Raw genomic sequence first — 21,799 nt, forward strand, 5'->3', positions numbered from 1 at the left:
ACAAAAATGTTTAACTTCTCGACATGGTGAGAGAAGCCATGAAGGACACCCCCATCAACTACCTGCCTACAGGAACAAGGGCATCATTGCCAAGAGCCCTCTGTATCAAACAGAAACCGCTTTCCCCCTTTCAACCAGTGGCTAAGTCAACAGCTGCTGGAACACACTATGGGAGGTACCCAGGAGCTCCTCTGCAAAAACAAATAAATGCCATTCAAACAGTTCTGTTCACACTATGAATTTTGCTGCCTTTTTTTTTTATGGCAAGTTTCTGAGTTGGGCAATGTATATTCACAATCTTTGCTTCCTGGGTACGCTTGGCTCTGTTTAATGGTATCAGCATTATACGGTAAGCTTTTAAAAAATATCACATAAATGACATCGTTATTATAAAGCTTGAAAATGAACAAAGCCATGCAATGTATAATTTCAGGACTCAAACTAGAGCAAGTTGACAGCATGGACACAGATAATACAGACCAAATTCAGGTTAATGCTGATCCCTGGGCAGACAGGCAGGAGAAATGTGTTCTGGAGACACATGGAAGGAGCTGCAACTTTTACTTAGGATTTGCTTATTTCTTGCAGTAGCAGCGTGGCAGAAAAGGGCTTGTATTTGATGAAGTGCGTGGTGAGGACACATATGCTTTTTATTTCTGTATGTCTGAAACATTTTTCTAATAAAACATTTTAACCACATGTAAACTAGGGCTGCTAAACTAAATTAACTGCTCTAGGAACCCATATTACCAAACTAGGGATTAACTGGAGACAGTCTTTCAACGCTTTTTTCCCGAAAGAAATGAATGAAATAAAATATAACTTAGTGTTTGATTAGTAAAGTATAATTCCTACTGTAAATGTAACATAGAATTTGGACTATGACAGAGATTTTGTTTGTACTCTTTGGTAAAAAAGTGTCATTTACTTTTGTTTAAAAATTGTATATGAATATATGCAAACAAACATCTGGGAGCACAAAATGTTAGCCCAGAGCAGTACATTACAGTCTACTTTATAAAATGTATAAGAATGGTATTGGAAAAAATGATGCGTGTACTACTTAATTAACTATGGCCTCTTTATGATGTTCTAATAAATACGGTGGATAGTGCCCCTCCAGCTGGGTGTTACAATCCCAGTCTGCACAAATTTTTATTCACTAAGATTGTCTGTATACCATGCATCTGTCCTCCGACTAGATACTTCCAAACAAATACACATTTTAATAGTTTATGCCTATAATCACCAACAACTGCCAGGGATGAAGAGTCTATCAAATTTTACATATTTAAAAATAGAAGAAAACTGGTCACGCTAAAAATTTAATTTCTTAATTGCTATGATTTCAAAATTAATTTGCCTTCTTTTTGTTCCTTGGATGACACTGACATCTAGTGGAGTTACTATTTCCAAGAACTTCAACTTAAGACTACACCACACGCATCATCACCATCACCACCACCACCACCACCATCATCACCATTATTTTGTTCAATGTCGAGCCCACAGAGGACCAACATATGGATCCCTGCCCAGAACTATCACCATCTTTTCCTTAAACGCCACAATGCAAACCTATTGCAGTGGCAGCTTCTGTGATGACTCCAAGTTTCTATTCTCACTAATGCCAATGAGGCAGCTGGATTCAATTTCTGATCTGATCTCAAATTTGTTTTCCAAGATCAAGGAGAAAGACAGCAAACACTGGTCACACTTAGATCCATAGGCAGGCCATTATATTACGCGACACATTAATGGTGAAATAATTAATTGTCATTTTTGGTCACTGTAACAATGAGTTTTTACTGGCTTCTGCACCTGCCCTGTCCAGCCTCTTCATGGATGCCTGAAAGTGCATCTGTGTGTCTGCAGCGTGAATCCGCAGGAACAGGGTCTCTCTTCCTAGGGTGCAGAGTCCCTTCTCCTTCACCCTAAACTCTTTCTCGTGAACATGTGTTGACTCCGGCAGCGAGATTCTCCTAGACACTGAGCAAAACCAGGGCTGTGCAGACAGCAGATGTTAAGTCAGTATTTATTAACTGAGCTGTTATTTTGATTCTCTCTGCCTTCAGGTCTTTTCCTCCCTAAGTCACCTGGGTGGTCAGTTACCCAGTGGGATACTACTTTCTGGCACACTCCAGTTCCACAGCTTATAAAGGGAGGGGACGGGAAGGTGCTGGCATTCTCCTCATAAATATTCTCATTTTTAAAGACACTTTGTGGTTTTTAAATTTCTCTCCTTTGAAGAGAAAGCAAAGTCCACAAGCAGAAAATGTGGCCCTCAGAAGGTGTCTGAGAATGAGTGCTGTCCCCCTTCCACTCCCTTAACAAAGGCACAGAAGGTGTTCTCGACCACCACGATGACAAGCCCGCCCCTCCTCCCAGGGCACAGGCCGCCTGCCCACAGCCCACCCTCTCGCAATCCAGCTGCATCTTTGGCTATTGGTCTCTCAAGTCACCGAGTCATTGTGCAGCCTGTTCTGAGAGGAAACACTTCAACCCAGAGCCCCCCAGCCTGGGTGCAGACAGGGGCTCCAGGTGTTAGACGGAGCTGGGAAGCAGCTATTTAGGTAACTGCTGCTGTTCTCGGTGTGTCTGAAGAAACTGCCCAATAAAACATGTTATCCATGCACTAATTTAAGCATGTGAGATACTCACCTGTATTTTGCAGAAACCTAGTTACCCACCTCCTATAATCTATCACATATGCTTAACACTACCAGAAATCATTTTATAGCATCAATGGCAGTGAGAAAACAACGGAAGTAATGCCACCAGGTCTCTTCTGCCTCCTCCAGGAAGCCCTCCCGGAAGCCCCACTGCAGAAGTACTGTGGTTTCCAGCTCAAAGAGGTCAAGTCATTTGCCTAAGGTCAGACATCCGTCAGCAGTGGAGGCCGGGGTCTGAGCTTGGTCTGTCTGATCAGTCCTGACCCTGCTGCCCAGCAGCAGCCTCTGTGGGAGCTGATGTGGCGTAAGGCAACCAGCAAAGGCAAGAGGAGCTGTGTGCAGCTGGCAACTGCCTCAGCAGTCATGAGCATCCAATGAGAGCCTGCCCCAGACACGTGGCAGAGGGGCTGGGGATCTCCCAGACTTGGCAGGAACCACAACGTAATATCAAGATCGGATTTACAAAGGGGCAAGCAATGTGACTCCCAGCCACCCCTCTAGAGTCCTCCTTTAACTCAATAGGAAATATTAAGCTTTGCATCTGGGTCAGCAGTAATCAATCAGAAATGGAAGTCGGATGGTTTAAAACAGGGCACCACTGACATGTGGGGCTGGATAATTCCCTGCTGTGAGGGGCTGACCTGTGCACTGTGGGATGCTTTGCAGCACCCCTGGTTGTTACTCATGACTAGACATCTGCAGAACCTTACCTTCCCACTCCCATACTCCTGTTGTGATAGCCCAAAGTCTCTCCAGAAATTGCCAAACGTCCTTGGAGAGCAAAACCACCCTGGTTGGGAAGCACTGTTTCAAAAGCATGTACTTGTGAGGCATGATCCAGGGAGGACAAGCATTCTTCTCAAGTCCAAAGGCTTCGGTCACCTGGCAGCAGCCGTGCCTGGAGTTTGGGGCTCAACTGTGTAGACTCCAGATTGACTGGTAATGTCTGCTATGCACAGGGAAGGGACAGGCTGGTGGCATTTTTGCCTCCTCTGTAATTCAGGGATTCTCTGCATCTCAATCACCCAGGGAGTTTTTAAGCACTTCCCATGCTGGCTGTGCACTATGGCTCTTGCCTGTAATCCCAGCACTTCAGGAGGCCAAGGCGGGAGGATGGCTTGAGCCCAGGAGTTCAAGACCATCCTAGGCAACACAGTAAAACCCACTTCTTAAAAAAAAAAAATAGCCACACATAGTAGTGAGTGCCTGTGGTCCCAGCTACTCAGAAGGCTGAAGTGGGAGGATTTCAGGAGGCTGAGGCTGCAGTGAGCCATGACTGAGCCACTGCACTCCAGCCTGGGCAACAGAGTGAGACCCCGTCTCAACAGGGGGGTAAAAAAAAAAGGAACTACGCGTGCCCGAGTGCACCCAGATTGTGAATTTATAAACCTGAACCCAGAGAGCTCATCTCTGCTTTCAACATGCTCTATAGAAAAAAACCCAAGCGGAGAGCCTCATGGCAATGAGCCTCCAGGAAGTACCTCCCAGCCCCCAGCCTCCACCCCGAGGCAGCACCAGGCACGCCAGCAGAAGAAGAGGGCCTGTGGACAGTAATAGCTTAGATATCATCTGAAACGTTAGAGACACACATCTGGGAAACTTAGAGTTTTGTCATCTCCTTGTATCCACTGTGACATGTCTTTAGCTGGAGCCACAGGATAACAAGTGCCTTTATACACACCCCCAGCTCTTTATTTCAGACACATGAAGTCAGGAATGTCTACACTAAGAAACCCCCACTCTACTCAACATTCAAATCTTTGCTTCTCATGATTTTCTTAGGGTTCCACAGAAATCAATGGTATTAACTTTAATATAGTTGAGATTCTACAAATCCCACTGAACCGTGTGGCAACCAGGTTTGCATTCATGGAGACGCTTCAGAATCCCATTCAGATCTCCACCCAGGGGTGACTGACACTCACGGTGAACAGGTTGGACCGGCGCTTGGACTGCTTGCGAACAGGTGTGGGCGTGTTGGCAGTGGGAGGAACATCGATCCGAAGTTCCTTCTGGCTGGTGCTGGGAGTCGATGGAACAGAGGAGGAATAGTCGCTTAAACTCCCACCTCCATTACTTGTCTGAAATGATTAAAATCCAAGGTTTTATTAACGACACACTCAGGAACCCAAGCCCTCCACTTAAGCAAGGTCATAACCAACAAGTGAGCATGAGCCCCATGGAAGGGATGCGTGAGAATGGCTGACTGGCGTCTATGGCTTTGCCAGGTGTATTAGCATCATGTCTACGAAGTCTCATCCTGGAACATGCCAACCATCTCACTCAGTGGCGTCCCCTAAGAAAAGTGACTGAAGACAAAGAAGTCTCTTTCATTTAACTTAGAAGATTTCTGAAGTTCAAATTTGATTATTTTCTCTTTTCTCTGAAAATGAAAGAGACTGGTTAAACTAAATGGATTCTATGTTTTTTTCGCTGCCTCAGATCAGTAGAACCACAGCTAAAATTCTGAAAGCAACACCTGGAAAATCTGAGTGTTTTTGAAAAGTATTTCAAGATTCACAGAAAAATAAACACAGCAAGTGAAGACATTCTTTTTTTACGTATTTATTTTTTTGAGACAGGGTCTCACTCTGTCACCCAGGCTGGAGTGCAGTGGTGCAATCTCACTCACTGCAGCCTCGATCTTCTGCTGGGCACAGGTGATCCTCCCACCTCAGCCTCCCAAGGCACAAGATACCATGCCTGGCTAATTTTTCTATTTTTTGTAGATACAGAGGTGTGATTCTGCCATGTTGCCCAGGCTGGTCTTGAACTACTGAGCTCATGTGATCCACCTGCCTTGAGCTCCCAAAGTGCTGGGATTACAGGCATCTGCCACTCAGCCCAGCCAGCATGAACATTCATGACTGAACATTCATGACTGTACCTGGACAGGCTCTGACAATACATGCCCTAACTTTACTGGCTTCCCAAGTGAACTGAAAGCATGACATTGAACCTTTTCGCCATGTCCTTAAAAAAAAAAAAGTGCCAATAGAATACCTGCCCAGGAAACGTAATCAAAAAACAAGCACAGGCAAAAACAAAGCATTAAGAGGTTTTTGGTTGGGTTCTTCAAAGTGACAATTATTTCGTTTGCTTCCAAGTAAATAATTTTGCAAAATGTTGTTATGGAAAGATAGCAGTTTCTATGGGACCTAAGGGAGATGGTAATTATAATTGAATGCCACTACCAAATTTAAGTATAAAGCGAGATTGGCCATTAAGATTTACTCACAACTGTTCAACCTATAAGCAGACTAGGACCAAGACCAGAGAAGGGTGGTTTAAATCACCAGCGAGGACCACAGCCACACACCTCCCATCACCACCTGGGCCAGCATGCCTCATAACACAGGCAGCATGAAGACAGAAAACATTAAAGAATGATTCCCATAAAACTCACTTGGCCACAGCAGTTTCTGAAGAAAATGTTAAGTCAATTACATCATGCTGTTACTCACAAAGTTGAAAAAAAAAAAATCAATCTTGCATTGGCTGGGAACACTATTTGCACATTCTCTTTGGTTCTAAGAGTCCGACTTCTCATGTCACCTAACATACCTGGCTGATGTGCACGGCGGACACCTGCGCAGAACAGACGGAAGAATGGCTGGGAGAATTAGGCAGCGACTTGCAGGGTCCTATGGACAGCTGCTGCTTCTTCCTTGTGGCAACAATCTTCTGGGCAACTGGTGGACGCACAGACAAAAAGAAATCCATGTCAATCAATTTCCAAATTCAGGCACAGAGCAGAGATCATCAGTCTGTCATCGAAATCTGTTATTTCCTTCTTTCGCAGTAATAGCATTCCTGGTTCTTAGTTGGGCAAATGACAACCAGAATAAACATGACGTTTTCCAGAGCCTCTTCCCATCCCCCCACACCCACATCAGCTGAACATGGCCAGGTGCACCAGCTCTGGCCAGGGGAATAAGAGCAGAAGGATCACAGGGCAGCTTTTAAGGATCTTTCTTGAGAGCTTCCCTTTGCCCCCAAATTCTTGTATGGTTTTCCTACTTGTTGCCTGAAATGCACAAATGTTATGTAGCCTCAGCAGCATTGTGGAACACGAGGTGACACTGGGAACAGGAGCCACATGGGAGGGAGACAGAGCCGGTCCCCCACCTCCACAGAAGGCCTCAGCCGCCCTGCACAGACCACCTCAGAGGAATGTGAAGCAAAAAAATACACACCTGTCTCATTTAAGTTATTCTCATAAAATGATCTTTTTTCCCAGTTACTTGGAACAAAAATAATCCTAAATAAGGCAGGGCAATTTAACCAAACCCCCTGGAAAGACAAAAACTGTTTTTTTTTGGGGGGGGTTTTTTTTTCCCCTAAAGCCTAAAGAATTCCTCTTAACTCTACAAGCTATCATACAGAATTATATTCAAGGACATGTAATTATATCAAAGACCTCTTTTATTTAAATATATTACTGCACACATTGGAAGTTTATCTTAATCAATACAAATCTAAATTCAAGCAGCCATAACTCCTCTTGGCAAATAGGCTCGCTGATAAAGCATACTGGATGTAATTGGAAAGGAAGTCAACGATTAGAAAACTCTTCCTACACCAATGGGTGTCAGTGCCGCAGAATAACTACAGTTTTGATTTGAATAGATGTGTGTCTTTGGGGACTAGCAGTAATTAAGTTCAACGATATTCAATCCTTGTCTTTACCTAGATAGTTGCTATTTTTGGAGATGTCCATGGAAAAGAACATGGGATCTCCCCCCAGCAATAGGTTATAACATAGACGGGGTCCATATCGTGTTTGCAGATCATTTCTTTTCCGAATGAATGCAATTTTAATAAGAAACTGGTCTGTCCACAGCCTATAGGTTTCATGTAAATGAACGATGGTATAAATATGATTAAGTGAAAATGCAATATATAAAAAATGGCTCACAGAGATGAAGAAGCAGCTTCATTAGTTACATCCCACCTCCAATAGGCCTCTTATCATCCTGAAAGGATGATATCAATTAATTTATCTTCCGGTAGTGTATTGATCATAACCTTCATCAGCTAATCATGTTTAAATTACGGAGGAATATCGTGGCACTCTGTCATTTCAGAACCATTGGCGTATTGATCTGGGGTCTTTGAAGACATTTACTAGAGTATTTTAAAAGTTTATTACGTGAACTCAAAATTAAAATCTAAGATTTCAACAGATGCAAAATGTGTTGTCTAGGTACCCTGAAATTGCAAAAACCAAGAGTAAATTAGCCAAGAATCGTAACTGCCTGGGTGAGAGCTAAAGTACTGCTACTTTGTTTTTGAAAAATAGCAGTAAGGGGACTTTGATTATCAGCTACACTGAGAACTGATTTTACTCCCAGCCTCAGAGCCACTATTCAGCTGGATGGCCACACTGACTTTACACTCGCAAGAAATGCGCAGATGTCAGAATTAGATAGGTCTAGGAGGCAGGCTTTGAGAGCTCTGCAGACATTTTCATTTGTAGAAACTAGGGGAAGACATGAGAAACTTACTACAAGTCAAATATGTTATTAAAATCTCTACTGTATGAAACTTCAAATGCAAATGAATGTTCTATCCTTCCTACTTGGAGTCTAGGAAGAGTCAGTTCATGAGTAAAGAGAATATTTTTACAACAAAGCCTCTCATCAACCTACAGACAGGATGTACAAAGTATGAGTATTTAGCATTGTTAACTGCTGAAATTCTTCTATTTAATTATTGTTCTACCACATTAATTAAAAAATAAAACGAAGTCACAACATCCAATAACTGGTAGTATTTTTTAAACTCGACTGTTTTTTTCGTATTTGTCCTATTTCCCCTCTACATGTAACTGTTATGTCCTTCCTGCTTCCATCCACAAACGAAGGAAAGAAAATGATTTATAAATATATTGTTCTAAAATATACAGACTGCTTGAATGCTTTAAGACTATAGGGTGACCCATAAGAATAAGGGAAAACTTTAATGAAGAACAAAAAGTATCTGACTTGAGGGGGAGGAGGGAGAGTATGAGGAACAGGAAGGGAAAGGACTCCTCTGTAACATCTGCCTATGTCTCCCCCATCTTGAAAATGCAAACTGACTACAGAGTCAACGCTGGCCAACAGCCACAAATTTGTCAATGGCTGCTGCTGCTATTTGCTCCATGTCCCAGGGATGGGATGGAATCTCTGGGCGCCTCACTTAAAGACATCCCTAAATGAATTGTTTGGGCAAGCAAAAAACTAGAGTGACGACTGCCATCCAAGACATCGGCAATCCTTCTCCACATAACCCGGCAGCAGGCTGGGTGAGTTCACAAAAGCTCCTAGAGGGAAAAGCTTGCTGGGTCTATGTGAGTGGAGGAACCCCCACTCCATTCCCATCCCCAAAAAAACAACTCAAAGAAAATGGATGGAATGTCACGGGAGGGAGATCGTCTTCTGTGGCTGTAATCGCTAATTACTCATAATATTTAGAACATTTAAATGTTAATAGGTTTAACATGTGAATATTACCCCAGACTATGCTGTCTGGGAAGCTTTTTATAACCATTGAGTTTTTGTCTATATTTGATTATTCAAGAAATAAATTTGCTGCTTTATATAAATACATATGTTCAATGTAAACGTGTGTTGGTGCAGAGACATAAATGTTCAATGTAAATGTGTGTGGGTACAGAGACATAAATGTTCAATGTAAACGTGTGTGGGTGCAGAGACATAAATGTTCAATGTAAACGTGTATGGGTGCATAGACACAAATATGTTCAATGTAAACGTGTGTGGGTGCATAGACATATAGGTTCAATGTAAACATGTGTGTGCAAAGACATATGTTCCATGTAAATGTGTGTGGGTGCATAGACAAAGATGTTCAATGTAAACGTGTTTGATGCACAGGCATAAATATGTTCAATGTAAATGTGTGTGGGCGCACAGACATAAATATGTTCAATGTAAATGTCTGCGGGCACATAGACATAAATATGTTCAATGTAAACGTGTTTGGCGCATAGACATAAATATGTTCAATGTAAATGTGTGTGGGCGCATAGACATAAATATGCTCAATGTAAACGTGTTTGGCGCATAGACATAAATATGTTCAATGTAAATGTGTTTGTTGCATAGACATAAATATGTTCAATGTAAATGTGTGAGGGTACATAGGCATAAATATGTTCAATGTAAATGTATGTGGGTGCATAGATCAGAAACACAATCACACGGACTTATGTAAAAAAAATCTGTAAGTTGCTGGGCGTGGGGGCTCACACCTGTAATCCCAGCACTTTGGGAGGCCAAGGAAGGCAGATCACCTGAGGTCAGGAGTTCAAGTCCAGCCTGGCCAACATGGCGAAACCCCATCTCTTACTAAAAATACAAAAATTAGCTGTGTGTGGTGGCGGATGCCTGTAATCCCAGCTACTTGGGAGGCTGAGACAAGAGAATCACTTGAACTTGGGAGGCAGAGGTTACAGCGAGCCAAGATTGCACCACTGCACTCCAGCCTGGGCAACAGAGACAGTCTCAGAAAAATTAAATTTAATGTTTAAAGAAGTCTGGAAGCTTTGTCATTGAGATTTGATGTTTTCTCAAATTGGACGGCACACTTCACCATGACTCTGTCACACGAGCTATTCCTAAATCTAAAACAGTGTCAGCGGGTACAGAAAACATTTGCTCTTACTACTGACACTACCAATTAAATTACCCTCCTGAGACTCCCAAGAGTAATGCTTAGCGTTCTTTTAAAAGTCACTTCCTCTACGATTTTAAAATTTTATCTGGATTTACAGATAGAAGATACCTTTAGCTAGCCCTTCGACTGTGCACGTGTGCGTGTGTGTGTACCCTGTGTAAAGGTGAAAACCAAGCCGGTTTCACCACGGGCTCAGAAGGGAGAAGTGCGCCCATCTTTAGGGAGTAGAGCAGACAGGTGCCTGGGACAGGATGCAGGGGGTTCTGGGGGCTGGAAATAGGTCCTTCTTGACCTGAGGATAATTTTGTGACAACTTTTTAAGCCCAAAAATACACTTTCATGTATGTTTCCATTCTTCAATAAAAAAAAAAAAAGTTTAAGAACAAAAAAAGTGAGGCATACATTTACTTTATCTACAAATTGTAAATGTTTTATTCTACAGAGGGAAACAACACCCTTTAATTAGTGGTTAAAAATAAGACAATAGCTCCCAAACAAGGCTTCATTAAATCCTGACATAATGCCCAATTTCTACTTCCACCTTGTTTCTAAATCACACAAAATGAGGCAAGGAATCGCCCTTGGTCACACTATGAGCCTCCGGGCCAGCCTCATGCCCTCTATAATCAGAGAACAGCTCCTCCTCCTCCTCCTTGCTGTTCAAAGGCTGAGCAAGGCTGGGTGGCCTACACTTCCCATCTATTAACTCATTTCATCCTCTCAGCTCTTTCATTTTGCAGGTGAGAAAAACCAGGCAGCGAGTTCACCAGAGCAATCCGACGGCTCCGTGACTGCTCATGACACCACCACGTGGCAATCAAACACCCAACTTCCTTGCCAGCGCCCCAACAGACTGTCCTGCTTCCACAGTACAAATAATGTGTTCTTTTGCCCTGCACCCTCAGTTTCTCATCAATTTCTAACTTTTATTTGGGTGACTAAACAAAATGCTGAACAGGACTGAGTGTGGCGACCGGCACACGGGAGGTGCTCACCAAGACTGCCCCGATTACATGGTGTGCCACACCCCATTCCCAGCCAAATGCTGAAAAGGACTGAATGTGGTGACTGGCACACAGGAGGTGCTCACCAAGGCACACCGATTACCCCGTGTGCCACACCCCATTCCCAGCCAGGCCTTCTGGAAAGCTTGGGGATGCTGCTGGACTCTGCCTCTCCTGCTCTCTGCAATCCCTGGGCTGGGCCTGCCATTGCCATGGTCACTGGGAACGACCCAGAGGCCAGGTGGCACGTTCCTGGACCTCTGAGCAGCACGTGGCATTCCTGATCATTCCCTCCTTTCCTCCTCTGCATCTTCCTTGGGCTTCCATAAACCCTGACGTCCCTGGTTTTCCTCCTCCGGCTGGAACTTCTCTTTCTCATCCTCCCTTGCTGGCTCCTGAAGTATGGGCGCTTCCCTGGCGTCCTCCTGGTGTCCTCTTTTTTCCCATGCCCTCTGCCTGGGCAATCTCCTCGCGAATGTCTCAGTCACCACCTCAGCGCCAGGCGCTCCCACCATCGCCGTTGCCATGAAGAGCTCTGCCTCGCATCCTGCCTTCTAGAGTTGTGCAGCCAATGACCAACTCAGGATCTCCCCTTGGATCTGCTTGCAGCGCCTTCAAGTCTGCGCTGCCCAGCCTGGGCCTCCTCGCCTCTCTCCGACCTGCCTCTCTCATCTGTTTTCTAGCTCAGTCGATGGCACACTCACTCTTCAGCATGGACAGAACAGGCCTAACAGATGACTGGTTCAACCACCAGAGTTTCCCAGAAATTCATCTTCACTGCCACTGCCTTGATCTTTAAGACTGATCCCTCCATAGCTGGTGACCAAAGCAGCTTCCAAATGAGTCTCCCTGACTGCCCCCTAAAGGACCCGAACACGCCGCGGGGTGACCTCAAAGGCAGATCTTACCACGGCACTGTTCTATTTCTACTTCTTCAACAGCTCCTTAGCAAAACTGGGCTCTTTCACGTTTGGGGAAGGTGGCTTGTCCACTCCTGGTATTTCCTTGTATTAGCACTACTGGATAAGGATCATAGTCTCTTCTGGAATAAGCGGAAAGCTCAGACAAGCCCCATGCAGCAGCTTTATGGGGGACCAGATGACACGCGAAGGGTGGGAAAAGTGGGGGCAGAGAACTAAGGAAAACACAGAGAAAGCGTAGAGACTCCAGTGACACCGAAGAGCCACCATTAGATGACAACCAACAACTCGGTGTAAATCGAGCCCACGTTTGGGAAGAGGATTCCTCTGCTACCGGGAAAGCTGGAGCACAGTGAGGCCAGTAACTCGGGAGAAGGGGGAGCAATTCCGAGTAAGCACTGTTAGGGAGGGATTATCAAGTACGAACCACATCTCCAATAAAACCGTATTTTAAATGTTCATCACAGAAACAATGATGAAATTTAATTCACATGAGACAAAACACTAACTTTACTCCACGAAAATATTTTAAAAGCAAAACTTACGCAGCTGAGGGCACTGCAAGTCTTGTGGTGTCTTTGGTGTCTCCACCCAAAGGTGACATTTACTCCACCTTTCATTGAAAGGCTCTTCCAGGTCGGGGGCGGTGGCTCACACCTGTAATTCCAGCACTTGGAGAGGCTGAGGTGGGCGGATCACCTGAGGTCAGGAGTTCAAGACCAGCCTGGTCAACATGGTGAAACCCTGTCTCTACTAAAAATACAAAAATTAGCCAAGCATGGCAGTGTGTGCCTGTAGTGCCAGCTACCCTGGAGGCTGAGGCAGAAGAATTGCTTGAACCCAGGAGGCAGAGGTTGTAGTGAGCCGTGAGCCAAGATCACGCCACTGTACTCCAGCCTGGCCAAAGAGCAAGAATCCGTCTCAAAAAAAAAAAAAAAAAAAAAAAAAATCAATCAACGTGCCATCTTATTGTTTATCATGATTCTGTGGGTCAGGAGTTTGTGCAGGGCGTATCAGGGACAGTTTTCCCTAATCCATCTCAAAAAAAAAAAAAAAAGAAAAGGGAAAAAGAAAAAGAAAGCATCTTCCACTCGAAACATGGGGGGCTTACCTGGAGACCTTCCATAAATAATGAAAGCCACTACCGGCTGTAAATCTTCCAGTAACAAATAAAAGATCCCCTAACGTCTCAACGTGGTTTTAAATTACAGTAGAGTGATCATTAAACTATCTTATTAATTAAGAAGAAACTAAACCAAATTATCTATGTAGTTCAGAATGTGTGACTTTGGAGTGAAAAGAAATACGCAGAATTTTTCTCACCATAAAAATCTCAAAGTTAAACGTTAAAGAAGGTGCACTCTATATGGTTGCTAATGCAAGCCTATCTCCTCAACGTGTTTTCATAGGATCTGTGAGCAATAAAGAAAAGCCAAGTCAAATCACAGCCACGTGAGGAAGCACACACATCCATGAGGGTCTCTTGGGTTTTCCGGCTCCAGTATGTTCCTTAATGGCAATCAGTGAACCATGGGACCCACGGCACGGCCTGGCACTTAACACACCTGTGGAGATCCTGTCCAACTGTGCCGTCTACTGAAGAATACAGTCAGCCCATGTTCCAAGACAATGGATCAACTCCACGGAGCTGGGACCTCTTCTGGAAATGCTTGAGGCCATGCTGTCTTTAACTTCCTAGGGCCAGGGCCTGCCCGACACTCAAAGGGCACACACCAACTGGATGAATGAATGGATGGATCAACAGTGGGGCCGGAGTGGGAAGGTTATAAGAAGGGAGTGGTAGAAGATGCTGAAACGGGCAACTAGACATGCATTTCTAAGGACTTGATATGCAGAGAAGAGTGGCAAGTGTGAAGCTGTCCTTAGCACAACGGAGGTTATTCACATTGAATAGTGAAGAGATTTATGCTTTGGAAAGATACCTGGGGTGGTTAGAAAATACAGGTCATTCCTACCTGGAGTGTGCAGGGGTGTGGGGAGGGGACAGGCTGGGAAAGAGCCTCAGGGGCTGAACTCAGCAGCCTGGTTCCAGCTGTTTCCCAAGAAACACACAATTTGAATTTTGTTTTGAGACTCCCATATCTAAAACTGTGTCCCTCTACCCTTTTACTGGATTAATATTTTGGCAGCACATAGAATTCTAGGCTAATTACATATCATCTGATGATTCTAAGCTACCCAAATGAGTTCTGATAAGCGGATACAAGCTCACTGATACAGTTTTAGCTAAACTCCAATAGTTTCTTTAACCTGCGTTCCATCTTCCCATAAGCACGGCGACCCCACAAGGAGAAATTCATTATCCCTGTTCTAGAAGAAGAGGCTTTCATCATTTTTTTGCCACTACCTTTAAAATCAGCACTTCGCTATTCACCCCAAATCTACCCATTCCCACCCATCCTTCACACAGATGCTGCATTTATGAACAAGTCTGGTCCAGCCACTTCCACATTTCAACAGGACAAATTCTAATTTTTGCAAATTATTTTTTTTTTGCAGAATACTTTCCCAATCAAAACAAATACTAAAAAGGAAGGTAAGACATCCTGCAATAAACAGGTCATAAATTTAACGTAGGGGTGTATAAATAGGAAATGCTCTTCTATGCATTTGCTTTTCGGTTCCTTGTCACTGAAAGCCTAATGAGAGGCTGTGGCCAAGATTCAACTGCTCAAGCAAGTCATTAGGACTTGCCATGCCCCAAGCAAGCCAGCAGGAGAAAGGGTTTGGTGGGTGGTAATCCTTCGATAACTTACCTCACGTATATCAAAGTAATCCTTTGATGCTTTTACCTTCTGAGTACCGAAGCACAAAATATGTCTCTCTCTCTCTCACTCTCTCTCTCTCTCTCTCTAGATATATTTTTTTGCGCAAACAACCCTCTAATCTAAAACAGGTTATGGTTAAAAAGGCAAGCTTGCTTTAATTTCTTCTAGTGAAGCTTTCAAGTTTTTCCTGAAGTACTGAAGTCCGAATTCTTAATCTGAAATTCAGCTCTTGTCTGTATTCTTTTTATCTCGTTGTATTAAAACAAATTTATCTTCATTTATGTCGCAATTACCTATTAGGGTTGTTAATTTGCTGGAGATGAAGCTATTGTTTAATTGCTCCTATTAATCGGGGGATTTAAATGCCGACTGTAATAAACAGTTACCTTCAGGACGGAGCAAAGTCAAGGCTGCTGACATTAATTTCAGAATTTTAGAATGAGGGGAAATTTCTACCATGTCTAGGGCAGCTGGAGTTCCCTTTTCCTTTCAGAGAAAAGGGGAAAGAACACAATTAAAAACAAAAACAAGAACAAAAAACACCCTGTGCTGAAGCAAATTGAGTATATTTGACATCTGTTAACATGTGGATCCAATTCTGGTATAAAGTAGCTGTTTGTGGTAAAGCGGACATCAAATCATGCTGCAGGAAACACATACCCCTTCCTCTTCCACCTCTTCCATGCATTCCTCCACAGCAAAATCGTTCCTTAAAACTGCATCCCAAAGTCAAGCTGCCAAAAATCAGGAATGTTTGATTCCTACAGTCACCCTGGGCGACAGGGCCGCAGGGGCTGAGGAGCTGACCATCTGCCAGGCTCCAGGCCTCGGAAGGACCAGGGACCCTGTATTCAGAAGCACCAACACGCCAACATTCACTCCTGAGAGATGTGGAAAAGCACCCTAAACGTGGTGTGGCCCTGCAGCTGGTTTCGTCTACCGCCAGTGTGAACGCACGCTTCTGAGGGTTCCATTCTGCTTCCATCAGCACGTCTCCCCCACCATTTGGGAAAGGAGAAGGGGCTCGATACGATCCTGTCTGGAGAACCCTCGGGGGTCATGTGTCAGGCTTCAGTCTGCCCCATGTGCCAACAGGACACCCACCAGTCAGTTCCAGGCACTGGGATGTGCACTGAGGACACCGATGGATCCTCCCACTCCTCTCCTTGCCCCACTTTACCTCCCACTCCTCTCCTCACCCCACCTCACCTACTCTCCCACTCCTCTCCCTGCCCTGCCTCGCCTTCCCTCAGCATTGGTCTCATCCATGCCTTCTCCAGTTTTCTAACCTTCATCCAAAATCCGCACCATACCATCCTGGCTTACTAGTTGTTTATCCTTTTGGTGGACCTTCCTGAATTAAAATCCTCAGACCTTCTAGGTCTTTTCCTATCCTTAGGGATTAGGAGTTTGTACATCCAAGTCATACTCCAGCTTGAAGGACTTAAGCTGTGTCTGTAACCCTGTGTCTCTGGCTGGCTGTACCACAGAGTCCCAGTCTGGGGCTCTGCTTCTTGGTGCACTTGAGCTAAGTTCTGTGTATGATCATGGCCTTTCAAAACCTCTTGCCCTACTCAAGTAAGTCCTACCCATCAAGCACAGTAGTTAAGTCAGGATGACACCCATGAGGCATGCGTGACCCAGAGGCTGCAGTGCTGATGCCAATGGCCTAGGAAGGCCCCAGAATGTATAATACTTGGTCAAACTCTTGGTCCCAGAATGCTCATCATGGTCATGGCTCTTGGTCCCGGAATGCCCATGGCCTAGAATGCTCTTGATCCTACAATGTATTTGGTCATCTTCCTGGTCCCAGAATGCTCTTTGGCTTGCTCTTGGTCAATGCAGAGTTAAGCAAGTCCTCAAAGAAACAAAGCAAGTTGCTTCCCATTCTTTAATACGTGGAGTTGGCTGCTTTTCCCTTTCATGTGTCAAGGAAGGTTTCTTTACTATGCTTTATAGCATCCCTCACTCATCCCATTTACTAACTGTTTTCATTGAGCAACTAGTATGTGCCAGGCAACTTGCTAGATGTGGGAGACTGTGGGATCCAGACAAATCTGCCAGCTGCACCATCTAGAAAATGTCAACCAACCAACCAGAACATCCCATCCATCTCCTGCACGCCTTGTCAGCACCTTTCTCTCCCAATGTGTTAGATAAGTGACAGCGTGCGGGATACAGAAAGCGCTGTCTAGAGAGGTGTGTGTTTATGATGCAGACAAAGAAGGAATCATCTGCAAGAGGGAAATACTGAGAAATTATGAATGTTGCATAGACACAGAAGAGACACTTAAACCAGGAAACACTCAGATGGGTGAATGAAACATGAGAAAGTATTCCGCCCGTGGAACAGGCGGTCATTAGTGCATGACGAAGAAAAGCTTTCATGACATAGGAAACCCACATGGTTTGCAAGCAGCAGCCAAAGGGGGAGGCGGCCCCTGCTAGTTCAACTCTAAAACAGGAGAGGGGAGAAGTCTGAGAACTCAAAGGCAAGAAGTGAGAACTGGAACCCATTGATCACAAGCCTGTGGGGCCACGGCCTGGGCCAGCTCGACTCTGAGCACTGCCTAAGTATGTGTCAAAGTGGCAGGAGCTGGTGTCAAGACCCTTAAGGGGGAGCTGACAGCTCCCTCGCTCCCTCAAGGAAGCCTGATGGAAACAAAACTAGCATATGCCGGAAAAGATGTCAAGGAGAAAACGGGAGCCAGTACAAGCGGGGAAGAGTGGCAGGCCCGGGAGGATCAATGGACAGAGCTCACGCTTTCTCACTGGAACTCCAGGGGTCTCCTGATCCCTATAAACAAATGAACTTATTCTTCAGGACCTTATTAATGAGCTTCTTCTTCGGGACCTCACCTGCTCAGAGTAAGAGAGCTGTGCTCTTCTCATCACAGGGTACAAGAAAATAGACGAAATCTTGTCACAGGCACGTTCTCCTTCGGATAGCTTTTAACTTCCCAGAAAAATGGACTGTAACACAACTGAAGCTGTTTTCCTATTTCCAAAAATAATTATAACTACAACAATCTCCATAAAAATTTCAGAATCTCTTAGAGCGCTGAACACACCATTTCCCTCCATGCCCAACTACAATTCTGTATTAATTATTCCACTTAATTAAATAAATCATCATCAACAACAAGTAGGCAGAATTGAAAAGCAGCTCACACAGCTTAGGTTAATCTGAAATGAGAAAGATATGTAAAAAGCATAAATTAAAGATCTTCGGAAGAGCAGAGCTTTCTAGAACAGGACACTGTTCTATTCTCCTTGTGATACAGGTTAACACAGGGTTGAATATAGACTCTCATTAGAAAACATGTAACATTTCAAATGCTACAATTAAACACAGTACAAATCGGTTCCAAAGGCCAGGAGATGATTGACTTTCTTGCTCACTTATTCTCAAGCTGGATGCAAATCAGCGTCTTCCAAGACGAGGCAAGTGAATATCCCAGTAAATTGGCAATACAATTTAGATGGCAGGCAAGGATCTCAAAGATAAATGGCTTAAACAAAGAGGGGAAAGATGAACCTGTCACTTCTTCTCAACTCATCAAGCTGTCTCGCAGAGAAAGTTGATGATCCTGGAGCAGCAATGTTTCTGCCACCCCCTGAAGGTGACGGCTCCAATTCTTTCATCCACATGGCGAGGCTGCTCCACACTCTTCCATGCCAGCAAGGCTACAGGACTTCCCTTTTCCATCCACATTTTTTTTAAAAGGCCCAAATTAGGGGTTACAAAGTAAACTAACACAATTTGTCAGCAGAATGAAAGAAAGACCTAAGTGCAGATAAATGTGGTGGTATCAAAGGAATATGACACACTATGAAGACAGAATACAGAAAAAGTGACTGGCAAAGGATTTTAAAACATACACAGAGAAAAACATACCAACAAAAACATGATAGCGTGCCAGACCAATTACGCTAACTTATCCCAGCTAAAGAAACTACACAAAATTTAAAATAGATTGTGCTAAATTATCCCAGCTAAACTACACAAAATTTTAAAGAAAATAGATTATGCTAAATTATTCCAGCTAAAGAAAAATAGACTGTGCTAAATTATTCCAGCTAAACTATACAAAATTTTAAAGAAAAAAAGATGACAAGATCAAGATAAACGAGGAACAGGAGACTCAAGAGTCCTAAAGATGGGAAAACATAGGATGTAAAGGCCGAAAGTCGATTTTGAAATCAGGAACCTTGAGACAGATTCAATTAAGTACAATAATTGGTTTTCTTTCTAAAAAATTAAGTTTGATTAATATAGGCTTAACAACTTATCAGGTCTAATTTGCTTCCTATTTTGAGATATGAATACCAACAGAAAAAGGAGTTTAGAAACTTCTCTAATCTTTCCATTTGTCACAGGCACACTCTCCTTCGGATAGCTTCTAACTTTTAAGAAAAATGAACGTATCTACCACCACTGAAGCTGTTTTCCTATTTCCAGAAATAATTATCTTTACAACAATCTCCATAAAAAAGACATTTTCTTCTTAAAGTGGGGGAGAGAAGATGTCTTGGTTGGAACCTGAGAGAATTATTCCTCTCCTCCCTGCTCTGTTAATAATGAACCAGCAGCGGTGGCCCTGTGCACGGGAAGAAGTGACAGTGACACACAGGTTGAATTATACAATGTATTGTGATGCAATTAGGAAGAAGGATGAGATGACAAAACAGATTTCCACTTGGTCTTCAACAGGGCTTTGTGCATTAAGTCATTGTAATACTCTCCCCAGCACCCATCCATTATTATTACTTAACCAGCATTACCTCCCAGAAACCTACCTTTTCTGATACATGAAGATCCTTTGGGGAAGTTTTGCCCTTTGTGATGTTATAGGAACATTACCCACGAAGTTAGGAGATGCATGATGAATGTGAGGGTCCACATAAACGCTTTTAAAATGATCTACATACAATTCGACATGATTGACATATAAATCTAGATAAATTTTTTTTGCATAGGCCACGGCTACTGAAGAGTTAAGTATATAGCAGAGAGAAACTTTTCATGGTTTTCTTCCCCCCTCTAATAAGAAATTAAGTTTATCAATTGCCATTGTAATTACTCACAGCACCTCAGGTAATTAAAAGGGATCTAAATCTAATTTTATTTACATTTAGAATACCTGAGGTCATCGCCGATCAAGATTTCACATTTGTGACTAATAATGTTTAAGTGTTAATTAGAGTTCAGCAGAGAATACTGATTGATTTTGAATCTGTAATCTGCTGTGATTTAGAAATTGTGAGGAAGTCAAAGTATTCTTACTGTTACTGCAGTTTCTACGCATTAGTGAAATTCTTCAAAGAATCATGTATGCCTTTTAATTCTGGCAGGATTCATTTTTTAAAAAATTGTGGCTCATCATAATACTGTACACTTCTACTTGTGAGAAAGCACTCACATTAAATTAGGTTTATCTGGACCCATCTTCATGTAAGAGCTCTACAATGACATTTTTAATGCAGTAACAATTATTTTGATTTTCCCCTATATTTTATTAACACATTTTTTTTTTTTTTTTTTTTTTTTTTGAGACGGAGTCTCGCTCTGTCACCCGGACTGGAGTGCAGTGGCCAGATCTCAGCTCACTGCAAGCTCCGCCTCCCGGGTTTACGCCATTCTCCTGCCTCAGCCTCCCGAGTAGCTGGGACTACAGGCGCCAGCCACCTCGCCCGGCTAGCTTTTTGTATTTTTTAGTAGAGACGGGGTTTCACCGTGTTAGCCAGGATGGTCTCGAACTCCTGACCTCGTGATCCGCCCGTCTCGGCCTCCCAAAGTGCTGGGATTACAGGCTTGAGCCACCGCCCCCGGCCTATTAACACATTTTTTAAGCATACAAAAAAAGTTGAAAGTGAACACCTCCTTCCACTCCAGCTACATTTTATAATTGTAACATGTTGCTATATACTTGCTTTATTACATATCTATCTATCCATCCATCCGTCCGTCCGTCCATCCATCCATCCGTCTGTCCGTCCATTTCATTTTCTGATGCAATTCAACTATGGTGCAGGCATCAGTTCACTTCACTCCCACACATTTCAACATGCACGTGATTAACTATTAGGTTCTTTTTTTGAGATTAAATGTACATACTGTGAAATGTAAAACACCTTAGTTGTACCAGTCCATGAATGTTGACAGATGCCGTGTAAGCCAAGCCACGATGAAAATATCCCTCTAAGGAGTTCCTCTGGGCCACCCCCAACCCCAACCAATCCTGCCTTCTCACTTCCTGGCAATCACTCTTCCAATTTCTTTCGTCACCAATTAGTTTGCCTGTTGTCGAACTTCATATAAATGGAATCATTATTTTCTGTGCATGCCTCTTTCCACAGAGCATAATGTTCTGCGGGTATGTCCATAAAAACAAGTTTTCCAACCACATCACTGGCATAACAAGATACTAGAAGCCTGTGATGACAGGGACGGGACAAGGTCTTTTTCTCTCCACAGTGACACAGAGCAGTCAGTCCTCTGCTTCCTAACAGGACTCTAGGAGAACATGGTGATGTTCTACCACAAACAAAGGAATACCTGATTATCAATAACTTCTCTGGTCCGGCCACGGATGAGCAAGGAACAGACTTTTTAGAACATTAAGCATATATCTAAATTTATTTGACCTGAGGTATGTAAGTGTTAGCTATAGGTAAAAGGTTATAATGACTCTTCAGGCCATAAATTCAACTTTTTTTTAACCCCCAAA

At 43.5% G+C, this 21,799-nt stretch overlaps 1 protein-coding gene across 8 annotated transcripts in view; it reads right to left on the reverse strand.

The window, feature by feature from the left end:
- The window catches only part of AGAP1 (ArfGAP with GTPase domain, ankyrin repeat and PH domain 1), a 637,917-nt gene that overhangs the window by 332,898 nt on the left and 283,220 nt on the right, over nt 1-21,799 (reverse strand). For all 8 annotated transcript variants that reach the window (XM_033229802.1, XM_033229800.1, XM_033229801.1 and 5 more), the window contains 2 exons: nt 6,237-6,364; nt 4,598-4,753 (listed from right to left, as the gene is read on the reverse strand). In XM_033229802.1, the coding sequence (XP_033085693.1) occupies nt 4,598-4,753; nt 6,237-6,364 (284 nt within the window). The remainder of the gene's footprint in view (nt 1-4,597; nt 4,754-6,236; nt 6,365-21,799) is intronic.

This window comes from Trachypithecus francoisi, unplaced genomic scaffold, assembly GCF_009764315.1.
Source record: "Trachypithecus francoisi isolate TF-2019V2 unplaced genomic scaffold, Tfra_2.0 Lachesis_group13, whole genome shotgun sequence".
Lineage (NCBI taxonomy): Eukaryota > Metazoa > Chordata > Mammalia > Primates > Cercopithecidae > Trachypithecus > Trachypithecus francoisi.